We start from the raw sequence: 14495 nt of genomic DNA on the forward strand, positions 1-14495 counted from the left end.
AACGGCGGACACACTTCCATTCCACCCACATGATGCTGAGCAGGTTGGAGGAAGAAAGGAGAACGAGGAAAGAACACGGGTCGGGGAGGCGATGCGCAACCCCCCACTTCCTGTCATCCAGCCAACAGCACTTACTGACTGGACACTTCTCTATGAGAAAGTTAAACACCAGCTTCACACCGGCTAGAGAAATGCTTTTAAGGAAGGCTCTCATGATAATTAAACTCCTGCCCACACCAACACTTTCCAGTACACACTTACAACTAACGTACACAAACTTTAAAAAAGTGTATCTAAGAAGGTACTAAGTCAGGGCAAGATGAGCACGTAAATAGGTTCACTGACTGGCTCGTTCACAAGAACTAAAAAAAGGAAGAGAGATATCACACCGCTAACATAGTGAATGTCTGTCAGCCACATCTGTCCAGGGCCAGGGATTCATGTATTTGAGGAAAGGCTACGGAATAGTTTAAAAGAGAACATGCTTACCCAAAAATGAAATTAAGAAAATAATTCCATTCACAATAGCATCAAAAAGAATAAAATACTTCGGAATAAATTTAACAAAGGGAGTACAAAACTTATACTCTGAAAACTGTAAGACACTATTGATAGAAATAAAAAAAAATTCCAATAAATGGAAAGACATCTCATGCTCATGGATCAAAAAGCTTACCACTGTCAAGATGGAAACACTCCTCAAACTCACCTAGAGATTCAAGACAAGCCCATCAGAATCCCAGCTGATGTCTTCACAGAAACTGACAAGCTGGTTCCAAAATTCGTAAAGAATTGCAAGAGAGCCAAAACAATTATGAAAAAGAACCAAGTAGGGGGATTCACACTTACCGACTTCAAAACTTACCACAAAGCAATGCGGTCAGGTGTGGTACCGGCACAACCACAGACAGCAGACAAACGGAACAGAAGTAAGAGTCCAGAAACACCCTCACACATCTGCAGGCAAGTGGCTTTCAAGAGGGTGCCAAACCACTCAACGGGGAAAGAACTGTCCTTTCAAAAAACGGTGCTCGACATCGGGACTGTCACATGCAAAAGTATGAAGTGGGACCCATATGCCACATCAAAAACAAAAATTAACAAAATTCATCAAGTATCTAAATGTAAGAGCTAAAGACCTACACATAAGAACTAAAACTTTAAGACTCTCAGAGGAAAGCATAGGGGTAAACCTTCATGACCTTGATCTTGGAAATGGGTTTAGACACGACAACAAAAGCACCAGCAACAAAAACCAGATAAACTGGACTTCATCAAATTAACAACTTTTGTGCTTCAAAGAACACCACCCAGAAAGTGAAAAGACTACCCACAGAAGGGAAACAGGATCTGCAAATCACAGGTCCGACAGAGACCTGCACCCAGACACAGACCCTGCCAAGACAGTAATGGAAGACAACCCGAAGGACATACAGGCCAAGGACACCAACTGACATTTCTCCAAGGAAGACAGACAAACAGCCAATAATACGTGAAAAGATACTCGACATCTTTAGTCATCGAGGAAACGCAAACCAAAACCACACGAGACACCACTTCCCACCACTAGGATGGCTAGAAGCAACATGGCAGGTACCACCCGTGTTGCCGAGGACAAGCCAGGAGCCTCGTGCGCCGTGCTGAGAACCTGCAACGGTGACCGCTTTCAGAGTAAGTCTGGCAGGTCCCTAAAATCAGAGTGCGACCACTCTGACCCACCAGTTCCACTCCCAGGGACACACCCCGGAGGAGTGAGGCAAACGTCCACACAGAGCCCTGCACACAGACGCTCACAGGTGCGCTCCTCATGATAACCAAAGGCCCGAGAACAGCCTGGACGGACACCAACAGACCAATGAACCAACACAGGCTCTCCACCCAGCGTGCTTCTAGCAAGTGTGACGTACTGACGTGCTGGAACACACGAGTGAGCCCCGAAAACACCACGCTGAGCAAAAGGAGCGAGTGGCAAAGGACCCCATGTTACACACTCCACTCATATGAAAGTTCAAAGTCCAAAACACAGAAATCTATACAGAAAGCAAATTATTCTTGGCCAAAGAGTGAAAAATTTCACACAACTGAAAGAATAATCAAATAATTTGCAAAAGAGTTAATAAATATCTTGTTCTAAAATTCAAATTCATTTTGAACTATCAAAAATAAAGTCAATATGCACTTACTGGAATCAGGCATAATGCGAAGGTCGCCTTCTTTATAATCATCTAAAAGCTGGTACATGTACAAGACAGGATCTTTCTCATAGGTGATGTAAAACCACGTGTTCATAATAGGGGCACGTGCCAAGACCATTCCCCTCCACTCGTCTTTAGAGCCATCCTCGGTCTCAAACATGTGCTCCACCGCTTTGCCAATCATTGTGTCGGCTAGGTGTGCATCGCTGATTCGAGATGTTGCTGGGGACAAAAAGACAAGCGATGGTTGACAAAGGGTTTTACTGAATACGTACTGTGAAGATTGAACTCCTTCAAGGAGACAACCTGAGCCGCCGTCCACGCAATAGCACGCTATCGAGCGGCAGAACCCCCGGGGCTTTAAGAAAGACAAGCACCAAACTCACACTGCCGGGCCCCCAGATCTGATTCCACACAAACTATTTTATCCCAGGTCACTTATCGAGAGAAGCTGCTATTGTCCTTTTTATTTTTCTGAACTCATCTGCTCTTGGTACCATACCTAAATCAGCTTCTAATTGTTCGTTCAAGGTATAAAGTGCTTTTTGTTATTGTTTAACAGTTATTTTAAATTTTGAGATAATTATAGAAAAGTTGCAAAAATAGCAGCATTTCCATACGCCCTTCACTACCTGCCCTCCGTATCAGCATCTTACACAACCACAGACCATTTATGAAAACTAAGAAATTCCCCTACTCAAGGCAGCGGTGTGGACTCTGGCCCCTAAGGTCTGTTTCCCGAGCACACAGAGTGATCTTTGGGGCAGTTCAACTGCTTACCACACTCCAGTGCTCTCATTTCATCATGTGAATAACCAGCTGCTTCTCACAGCTTGTGTGGGCCGCGGCCACCAACCTCTGCCAGCCCTCTGCCCTGCTATCGTCAGCTTCCTCCTGACTGCCTACCCCTCGGCAAGAGGCGTCCTTCCTCTCCTGGGACCGCCTGTGCTTCTCCCCATCCAGGCCCAGCGCTGCCCCCACATCTCCGGGGGCTCGTTCCTCTCCAAGACCACTCCAGGGAAAGTGGCCCTGCCAGTGACAGTCACCCTCCCCGTTTACTTCTGAGTGGCCTTTACCGTGATCTGCATCTTGTTTTATATGTTTCACCTGCTCTTAGCCTGCACACTGTGATGAAAGCAGAGGCCTTTCCGTCTCATTTCCATACCAAGACCACAGTGGTTCACCGTTTTTGTACAAATTAGCTATTTCAGAGGCGAGCGGGCCGTATGGTCAGCCTCCCACTGGTTATCAACAGCCGTGCCCCTGCGGCCCTGCTCTATGCCCTTTAAAGAAGTCGGCAAAAAAGGAGAGGCTTCATTTCTTTTTAATACTGGGAAAACTAGGGAGGATCCTACTGATCTTAAGTTTTCTCCAGTTTTAGACAATTGTCTTTTTAAAACAACTGGCACTTTTATTTTACTCACTCATGAGTGCTTCTACTTCTGCGAAACAAAATCCACAAGAACAAAGATTAGAATTTTTTGGTAACGATAGCGCTACCCAATTTTTTTGGAAGAATACTCCGAACACATATGGTGATTTTCTTTGTCTAAGTACTCAATAATTATCAAAAATTACATAGAATTCCCACTATGCATGAAAACAAAAACAAAACAAAACAAAATCCTACTAGTTTCTTCCTACCAGAAGTTCTCCAACTTCTCATCTCAGGACTCCTTTACATTCTTAAAAATCTGAGGACCTAAAAGAGTATTTGTTCATGTGGATGATAACTATCAATATCGACTATTTTAGAAATTATAAATGACACATCCAAAAAATATTTAAAAGTACCTACATAAACAACGTATCTTTAATAAAAAACTATATTTTCTAACAAAAATTTAGTAAGAAGAGTGGCATAATTCTACATTTTTGTAAATCTCTTCCTGTCTAGCTTTAAAAAAGGACAGCTGGATTCTCAGAGCTGCTCCAGCATTCAATCTGTCACATGTTCTTTTGGTTGATGGATAAAATCCAGCCTCACAGAGAGATGCTGTTGAAAAAGAGGAGTATTCTGTTAGTCTTTCAGCTAATTCTAGATATTCTTCTATGATACTGCATCAAAACTCAACAAGTGCTAGCTCCTTGAAGGTTAATTGCAATGTGGAATCTGAAATTATCAATCAACTTGTCACACTGTTAACTTAAAACTCATTTGTCTCCAGAATACATAAAGAACTCCCACAACTCAACAACAAAAAAATTAAATAATCCAATCAAAAAAATGGGCAAAGGACCTGAACAGACATTTCTGCAAAGATGATACACAAAAGGCCAAAAAGCATATGCAAAGATGCTCAACATCATTAATCACCAGAGAAATGCAAATCAAAACCAACAGAAAAAAACAAGTGTTAGTGAGGATGTAGAGAAACTGGACCCCTTCTGCACTGTTGGTGGGAGTGTAAAATGTTACAAATGCTATAGAAAACAGTATATAGGTGCCTCAGAAAATAAACATAGCATATGAGCTAGCAATTCCACTCCTGGGTATATCCCCAAAAGAACTGAAAGCAGGGTCCCGAAGAGATATCTGCACACCCATGTTCACAGCAGCATTATCCACAATGCTAAAAGGTGGAAGCAACCCAAATGTCCATCCAGATGAATGGATAAACAAAAGATGGCATATACATGCAATGGAGTATTAGCCTTAAAAAGGAAGGAAATCCTGTCACATGCTACAACATGGAAGAACCTTGAGGATGTTATTAAGAGAAAGAAGTCCGTCAAAAAAGACACATATCGTATGATTCCACTCACAAGGTATCTAAAGTAATCAAATTCATAGAAAGAGAAAGCAGAATGTTGGGTGCCAGGGGCTGGGGGAGAGGGAAAGGGGAGTTGTTTAGTGGGGATAGAATTTCAGATTTGCAAGATGAGAAAGTTCTGGAGATGTGTCTCCCAACCACGTGAATATACTCAACACTACTGCACTGTGCACTTAACATGGTCCCACAGGGCCGGCCCGGGCCGAGTGGGTGCGTGCGCGCACTCTGCGTCAGAGGCCCAGGGTTTCGCTGGTTTGGATCCTGGGCACGGACATGGCACCACTCATCAGGCCACGCTGAGGTGGCGGCCCACATGCCACAACTACAAGGACCCACAACTAAAAATACACAACTATATACCAGGGGGCTTTGGGGAGAAAAAGGAAAAATAACATTTAAAAAAAAAAAGGTTCCATAGTTAATTTTGTGCTGTGTGCTTTTTACCACAAAACAAAACAAATTTCAGTCTTTGAATGGATCTTTCACCAAGACGTGATATCGTATCATCACGCACTGCAGAAAATACTGGGTCTGCTGCGTTACGCACATCTTCAAAACACTGGGAAGCTGTAGCGTGTAACCGTGAAAGCATGAGAGTGAAGAGGGCAAATTACACTGAATGTTATTATGAAAATAATTCTGACCTCACAAACCTCCTGAATGGGCTTCAGGGAACCTCAAGGGTCCCAGACCACACCGTGGGAACCACTGCTCTGTGCCGTCACGTTTTTAGGCTGACTGACTGACTCTTTTCTCCACCTTTAGCTTAAGGAAAACAAAACCGTAACTACAGTCCGATGGACTGCCTGAAGCAAACGAGGAAAGACTGTTTTCTTCCTACACGGAATGTAAATGAAGGTCAAATAATTTTTCAGGCCAACGTATCACAGAGCAAATTAACTAATTAAATGAAGCATGTGATACATTGCTGGTTTGCATAGGGGCCTCTGGATTTCCTTTTTTAAATTGCTTTGCTGTTTACAAAAGTAATCTACGTCCACTGTCGGAAACCGCGATGACCTACAACTAGAAAGAAGAACATTAACTCTCAGTCCCACCACCATAGATGCTTACATATTTGGGGGTACTCTGGTAGGTCAAACCATTTTTTTATCAAAATATTTTTTTTCTGTCCTATGATGACAAAAAACCTAACTCACATCCTGCAGCAAAAATGCAGTAAATTTCAAATCATCAATTAGTCTTTCCCTAGAAGGGGTAGAGACTAAAATTCTGCATCAGAAAAAGAATGCACGATAATTACTACAAATAAGTGATATAAGGGTTTGGATTTTTTTTTTGGCGAGGAAGACTGTCACTGAGCTAACATCTGTGCGAATCTTCCTCTATTTTGTGCGTGGGATGACGCCACAATGTGGCTTGAGGAGTGTGTGTACGTCCATGCCCAGGATCGGAACCCGTGAACCCCAGGCCACCGAAGCAGAGCAGGTGACGTTAACCACTACACTACCAGGCCAGCCCCTGGATAATATTTTTTAAGCCTTGAAGGTCAGACTCATCAATGTTAGTTTCTTATGTAGGAAACAGAGTCACGTCAAGGTCAAGAAGAAATAGAGGATGCGTCTCATGAGAAAGAATGAGGTGTTCAGTTGCACTCAGAATAGATAAAAATGTTTAAAATGCCAGATTTACTATTACACAATTAGTTACCTTTGGGAATAAAATAAAGATTTAAATTTAAAGAAAGATTTCTGTGAAAACTGCATGATGTGTACAAGGGATGAGCACAGACTCAGCATCTGACATACAAAGGGAAGACGGACAAAACACGTGCTGCTCTGGAAGGCGTTAACCTGCGGGGAGTGCGCGCGACCCAGGGATACACGGCACGGACAAGGGGCACGGGGACTAGGGGACTGGGGAAGCTTCTTCCCATGACTGTGAGACCCCAAAGCTGCACCCCCAACTCAGACGTGCGGAGGCTGCAATTGCTCAGGGCACGGGCTCTAAAGACAGCTCCAAAGCATCATCCAGCATCTGACAACCCCACTGCAAGAGCAAGAGGACAGTTCAAAGGAGACTGGAGAAAGCCACGCTAAGCTGGGTGCATCCCACTGGCCTTAAAAATAAAATAGGTCATTATTATTAAACTGACACCTTATGCCTTAAGGAATTTAAGTTGTGCAAGGCAAAACTGACTCACATGACATTTAAACAAAGAGCTACTCATTTCTACAAATCCTGTGCAAACAGACCCTAAGGAGTGTATATTAGAGCTCACATTCTCATTGCTTACATTTTGGCTGAAAGTACAGTTATTATTTATGTAATAATATACAATGAAAGATACTTCACATAAAGATTCTAAAATTAATGCCTAAGATTTTCTTTAGCTATTACAATCTGATGAAATAAATATGTAAGATATTTGAGCTAATGAGAAATATTCTTACCCATCAAAGTCCAGATAAATAGTGACCAAATGTGAGAAATAATGATGTTAGAAATTCAAAATGTGAGAAATAAGCACATTAGAAATTATTAGATTATAAACATCTTGGGGAACAATTTGATACATTTCTCTATCCCTCGCAGTTCCTCGAACTGTACTTTTAGAACATCTGCTGGTCAATTTTTGTGGATTTGGTGACTGATTTAAATGTGTATAAGGAGTGACTCACTCCAATAAACATAAAAATAAAAATACCAATAATGCAAAAGAATCATCAAAGCGCAACCATTTCAATAATCACGTTTCAAGCATGTAACACACAAACAGGAAACAGGACTTACCGACTCTGTCAGGGAGGACTTCGAGCGCAGACACTCTCTCATCCTTATTAAGTTCTAGTCCATAAACACAGTCAAATCCATCGTACTTTATAAGATACAAAGAAGGGTTTACAGGCACCTGGTCCAGAACGGTTCCTTTCCACTGGGTGACAGGGCCATTCCCCTCTCTCCACCCATGCTGAATCCTGCAGCCTACGATGTTCCGCCGGGGCTGGGACACAGGTTTGCTCGGCCCCACACTGCTCCGATGTTTTCTGTATTCACACATATACACACGTAAGGTACCATCTCAAAAGTATGCACTCTAGACGCAACACACTACAGCTAACCCGCATGCTCTCTCTACACATGACCCCAGGCCTGTGCTGGCTAACGTTGCCACTCCGGGTTCAGTGGCTCCAGGTAGCCATCGCCCAGCCCCACAGCCATGCAGCGTGGCTCACAGGGGGCCCTTCTCTATCACCATGTTTGCACACGGTGTGCTGGCAAAGGGAGCGAGCTGTGCACCCCAACTGTGGACAGGCAGAAAAACATGACAAGTCAGGAGCAACTGAAGCTCCAACATTAAGCATCAGTTTTTCGGCTTCTGAGTTTCCCTTAATTCAGTCAACTCACAATTATCCGAGTTAACCAAAGAGAAGGGCTGCCCACATGGAATAATTACACATGCACAGAGCTTTACAGAATACGAGTTCATTTCTAGTCAAAAACAAACATGTCACTATTCAACCCCCCCCCATTCTAATGCCCCCATAATTCTGCCCCACTGGCTTAAATATTAAGAACAAACTCAACATTTCTCTTTTCCTTAAACTGGAGTCTTGGCTGGCTTACATCCATGCGTTATATCATCACTACTTCTCTAGAAAACATATAATCTTAAACACTTAAATTTGTGAGAAATACTTAACGTAATATTAAAAATTACTGTGGAAACACCAAACTACATTCTTTCTGGATTATTAACAAATGAACAATCTACATACAATGTTTACAAATAATACATTCTGGCTCTTGATATCAGGAGAGCATCTTCGTTTCACCTAGAAATCCAAAGACAAGGGACAAGATCTGGCTTGAACACAAGCTGAATGCCAAAGCCACACTGGTACCGGGACGCTGCTAGACCCAAGAATGAAAAAATTCAGAATTCCCTTCCCACACTTTCGTCAGCATAAAGCTCCTATTCAGTACACCCAGAATAAAAGCGATGAACACCTGGCATAAACAAATAAAGTTTTTAAGAAAACATTTTATTGTAGGCTATAATATTTAAACTATAATTGTACATATTTTAAATAGACCAGCTTGGTAAATCTAGCGGGTTTGTGAGACAGAGAAACAGGTTACCACAAAGCATTAGGGCTGCCCCGATGAGGCCTGGAATCTGCTGCTGCAGGTCTCTCCCTAAGCGAGACAGGGAACCCACCTGCAGAAAACACACCCCAGGAGGGAACTTCCCCAGTCACTCTGGAAAAGGGTCCCCTGTGAGACGAGACCCCCAGCTCTGCAAACACCCAGCAAAACTGCCTTCCAGGACGGCAGAGCCCACGCTGAGGACACGCTGCAGAGAACAGCACTCTGCACGACCACAGCGAGCACAGGGCATGGCAAAGACGAGGCGCAGGCGCTGAAGGGACAGGGCCCCAAGGAGGCCACCCTCAAGAGGTATGATGAAGGAGACCGCACAGAGAGGCCTTGTTTAAGTGTGCCACAGGAAGACAGCAGAGCACGGAGCTCGGCAGCGAGGACAGCTGTCCTGGAACAGCCTCGCCCCTTCTCATGTAGAGGAGTCTCAGGAGAGGGTTACGGTGTGACCAACACAGGACGGCATGTAACACTCAGAACGACAAATGACGCACCGATGGGCAGTGAAGGCAGACAGACCCAAAGCAGTGCCCACGGAGTCGATGGAAACCGTCACCTGACATTATACACACAACAGAGCCATGGAAGAGGAACTGACATCTGAAACAAGAGCCAAGAAATGAGTCAGCTGCACAAGAGAAGACCTGAGAAAGTCAGCCACAGGCAGCAAACGAGGAGCAATCCAAAACTTCTCAGAAATGAAGACTCAACTAGAGGAACGTGAGGAGATAAGACGCCGTGGGGTGTGAGAGGGAAACGGATGGTAAGGAGACAGATGGGGAAAAAATAAAGAATCAAGAGACGGTGACAGATATGAAATTCCAACTTCTATATAACAAAATTACCCAAAAATTAAAACGAAAGAAACAGAAAAGAATATCCAAAGAATCCAAGAAAAATTTCCTGAAATAAAAGACTTAAACGTCCAAATGCAGCCCTGGGAAAACTGCCCCAGAACTACTGACACTAAGACGTTCCAGAGAAACAAACGGACTTTAAAGAAAGTAACATCTCTTGGGCATCCAGGCAAAAGAACCACATCCTGTGGAAGGAAAAGAAAATCAAAGTGTGAGTGTGACAGTGACACCGTCTGCCACCAGAAAACAAAGAAACAAACTTAAGGTTCTCAGGAAAGAAAATGTGAGCCACGGGTTTTATAATCAGCCAAGAATTCTACACTGACCTCCAACTAAAAGGCCACAGATAAAACTGTGTGAACATGTAAGAACTTGGGGAGTACTGTCCTCACAGATGCTTCCCGAAGAAGGCACAGGACAGAGCTTCAGACAGTCAAGGAGCACTGAGAAGCTTCAGCACGGGGCTGAGAGTAAGCCTCGACTGTGTCCACTGCAGGAGACACAGCAGGACAGGGTGAAACTGCGACCTGCTCTGACAACAGCATCAACCCCACTCTGAAAAGCAGCAGGAGGGAGTATGCACAGTGGAAGACGCTGGCTGGTCTAAAGGACGCCACTCGGAACAAACGAGCTCACATGCGACGTAGAGAGAAAGGAGAGCCAAGTCCATTCAGTATTGCTCAGAGTGAGGAACCAATCTCTCTCACCAGAAAGTAAACAAAGACTGCAATGGAAAACCCAGTGGAGAGGATGAAGGTCAGCCCAGCCCTGTCGGGCCTGCACCTCGTCACTACTAACGACACTCCAACCCCAAGCACACGACCTCCGGGACCTCTTCACAACCCGGGATGTGCACCCAGCTGCCAGGCCCCGGAGAAACGGCTGGCAGCGTGACTACGTTTCTCCTTGAGCATACAGAAAGTTTTTTAGCATCACTTTTTCCTTCAAATGGACAATTACCTATCTCCTTTTGATCTTTAGGCAAAAGTCCTTGTGATTCATCCCGTGTACAGGACCAGGCTGTCTTCACAGCAAGGGCAAAGGCTGGTTCCCAAACCTCACTGAGGAAAGAATTCAGTCACATGCCCCATCTTGTAAAGACACAGACATTCCATTGTTACTACCAAAATTATAAGCAAATACAGCATCTTCACCAGAGTGATGGTTAATTTTAATGTGTCAACTTGGCTGGGCCACAGCACTCAGGTATTTAGTCAAACATTACATGTCTTCTGTGCAGGTATTTTTCCAGCCAAAACCAACATGTAAGTCAAGAGACTGCCCTCCAGAACGCAGGTGGGCCTCGTCCAATCACGTGAAGGTCTTTGGACAAAGAAAGAGGAAGAAAAGGCAAATCTACCTTTGGGCTCGAGCTATTTACATACCACTGGTCCTGTTTCTCTGGAAAACACTGACTACAATAGGAAAAGGCTCTCTCCTAGATTCAGAGGCACGGAATTCCTCTATCACCATGACTCTTAACAAAACCGGTAGAAACCCAGCCAGTGAGAGTAGAAAGAGGGCACTGGCAGGCTCCAAGCAATGGTTTTCTAGATTAGCCACACATCCCATCTACACTCGTTCACGGCGTTCTTCTGTGGCCCACCGCTGTTTCTGAAGATGGAGGTGCTGGGCATTCCGAGTCCCCACTCTGTGCCACGCACAGTCACCTCCAGTGGTGTCCACGAGGGCGCCCACTCTCCTGAGCATTACAGGGAGCTCGAGCCTGGCCAGGGCCATCCCTTTTCAAAGTGGCTGCTTTACGCTTCAATCTGAAGACACACATTCCTCCCTGCAGCATGGGTTTATTTTCTCACCTCCATGAAGGGGATGTTAACCGTTAACCTGGGCTCTGGCAAATAAATGGCTATTTTCACATTTTGTTCTATGTTTCCGTCTGCAACGCTTCGTTCTCACTTCCGCATCTCGTTCTCTCTTATCTGCACAGCCAGGGTGAGTGAGTTTTCTTTGCACCAAATAAAGCCCCAAGGGAAGCTGCAGGTCTTACTTCTAGTCTTACAGCAATTACCTCTAATTTTCAAAATGTCATATTTAAACTTACATTTTTCTACTAAATTATACAAATAATCAAAATCTACACTTTCCCTTCCACAGCGCAACTAAAAAGACTAGCCCAAGACCAAAAACTTTTTAGCACAAGATTAAAAACAAAAAATTCCTAGCAAAAGGCAAAATTTTAAAAAACAAACACCTCAGCACATAGTAACCCCACCTGGCCACTTGCACCGCACTGCTGAAATTTAGGCTTTTGTTCCAAATTGTTATTTTTCATTTTGCTACTATCTTAAAAATGGTTTTTTTAAAACACTGCCTTATTTACAAATAAACAAGGAAGGACTTTTGTTGCTTTTTGCTTAATGTTTTCATCTATTTTCTTCTTATGTGTACTTGGTCTGTCCAGACCCATCCTCTGGTGAATCAGATGGGGTTTACAAACACAAATTCTAAATCCGTGCAAGCCTCAAAATACTAGTATTTTGCCATCATCCATGGATTACCCAGGTACGCAAGTCAGGCTCAAAACCCTGTTCCCTCAGTACTTCTACCGGAAAAAAGCACTTTCATGGTCTTCTCTTTTCCAGAGTTAAAGATCTCAGATGCTGGTCTGATCCTTGTTCCTTGGAGGGTAATCTGTTTTTCTCTTCCAGTTGCTTTTAGAATTCCCTTTGTTCCTGGATTCTGAAATGCCACCAGGACATGTGACACATTTTTAACTATCCCTCACTAGGACTTGGTCAATCTAAAGAGAGCTGTGCAAAATGACGTGTCATCTTTATTCCTGATTATCTGTGCCCCCAATCTCCTTTTGGAAACTCTTACTAGACAACTGAGCACTTCCAGATGCATCTTCCACAACTCAATGTCTCTCTCACACTGTTCATCTTCCAGAACTCCTCAGTGCCATTTTTACTGAATCAGGTACAACAGACAGGCTTGAATGTCAGCCTCTCTACTGACTATCTGACAGGGTTTTTAATTTCCACGAGCTGTTTGTTTATCTCATCTCGCAGGGGTTTTCTTTCCAATGCACTGAGGATGCCGCTCACTTCCTTTCGGGACTCCTCAGAGAGCTGCTCGGGTCGGCCTCGTCTGTGTGGGGTCCGAGTGCCGCTTTCCTTCAGTTTCCTAGCTCTGGGTTAGCTCTCTTGTTCTAGGCATGACTTTCTTTCATGCTATCAGCGCTCCTCAGGGGCCTGATTCTTGGTGTTCAAATTTAGATAGATGCAGGTAAGATTCAGTGCTATGTGTACTGCGGGGTGTCTCCTCTGGCCAAGTCGGGCCCCTGGCCTCGGAGCAGTTGAGTGCAGGGTCTAGGGGAGCAGCGTGACCCAGGGAGCTGCGAGCAGCCAGGAGGGAGCAACCTGTCATCAGGGGAGGCGAGGAGAGAATCGGCGGCCTGGCTAGCATAGCTGGCTCCTCACCCCTAAAGACCTCGGCGGCTGCAGCCAGCCTTCGCAGCCTCTGATCCGGACTGGACTGAGTCAAGGGGAGCTGGCTGAACATTCATTTTTTGGAGGTCTTTCTTTTCAGCTCAAAGTAGCTGAGAGTTCCTCAGCTCTGCCTAGTTTTTCTATAAATCTATTCCCATCTGCTTTATATCTTCCAGAAATTTCTCAGTGTTCTGGTCTGCTAGTAGGATGACTTTTCTAAATCAGTAATAACAGAAACTGCAAATTTTGAGGAGTTAATTTTAATGCGAATTATGGTGCGGTACTGTTTTCTATCTGCCTATAGAACAGATACAACCCTCCTACTGAACAATTTGGCAATCCATTGTCCCAGTGATTCCATGTCTAGAAATTTATCAAAAGAAAATAATGCACGAACACAAAGATATAACTACAATGATGTTCTGAGCAGTGCTTATAACAGAGGAAATGGAAATAGAAAATATTCAACAACAGGTCCCACTGATCCAATAATTAGCATCTCTACATGATGAAATAACTGCATAGCTATTTAAAATCATGGAAGAGAAATTGAAGACGTTTTAAAAACCCACTAATGTAGAAAATACGACCACATGAAAAATTTTAATCATACAATTATCCATAAACATATGTAGAAAAAAGATTTTAAAATATACATTAAATTGTTAACAGCTGTAATCCTCAAATGATGGCAATAGAAATAATTAAGTTGTCTTCCTCTGTGTTTACCTGTGTTTTCAAAGTTTTCTACAATAACTTAAGTATGTCACTTTTACAGGCAGGTACAACACAATTTTTAATTTAATTACTGCTAAGTTAATGCAATGAATATCTTAAATTCTGCAAGGAATTATATATAAAAACAGATTTATACATTTTAACATTATCAATTCCAGATTTTATTTCTACTGCCTTTTTTTTGGTCCAGGGTAATTCCACTTTTAGAACGTCATTTCACTAGTCCTAAAAGAAGAATTAAAGAGCTAACATAGATACTACTTCTGCCCAATTTACTTAATAAACTTACTCTGACTGAAAAGGCAGAAGCAGCAAAGACAGCCCCCGCCACCGACCACCGCAGGCGAAGCCAGCCAT

At 43.5% G+C, this 14495-nt stretch overlaps 1 protein-coding gene across 2 annotated transcripts in view; it reads right to left on the reverse strand.

Annotated features, from left to right (window-relative positions):
• Nucleotides 1-14495, reverse strand: part of LOC124233882 (spindlin-1) — a 71205-nt gene that overhangs the window by 4931 nt on the left and 51779 nt on the right. For both annotated transcript variants that reach the window (XM_046651146.1, XM_046651145.1), the window contains exons 4-5: nt 7724-7977; nt 2184-2417 (exon numbers count right to left, since the gene is read on the reverse strand). In XM_046651146.1, coding sequence (XP_046507102.1) covers nt 2184-2417; nt 7724-7977 — 488 coding nt within the window. The remainder of the gene's footprint in view (nt 1-2183; nt 2418-7723; nt 7978-14495) is intronic.

The sequence above is a fragment of the Equus quagga genome, unplaced genomic scaffold (genome assembly GCF_021613505.1).
Source record: "Equus quagga isolate Etosha38 unplaced genomic scaffold, UCLA_HA_Equagga_1.0 268.2_RagTag, whole genome shotgun sequence".
Lineage (NCBI taxonomy): Eukaryota > Metazoa > Chordata > Mammalia > Perissodactyla > Equidae > Equus > Equus quagga.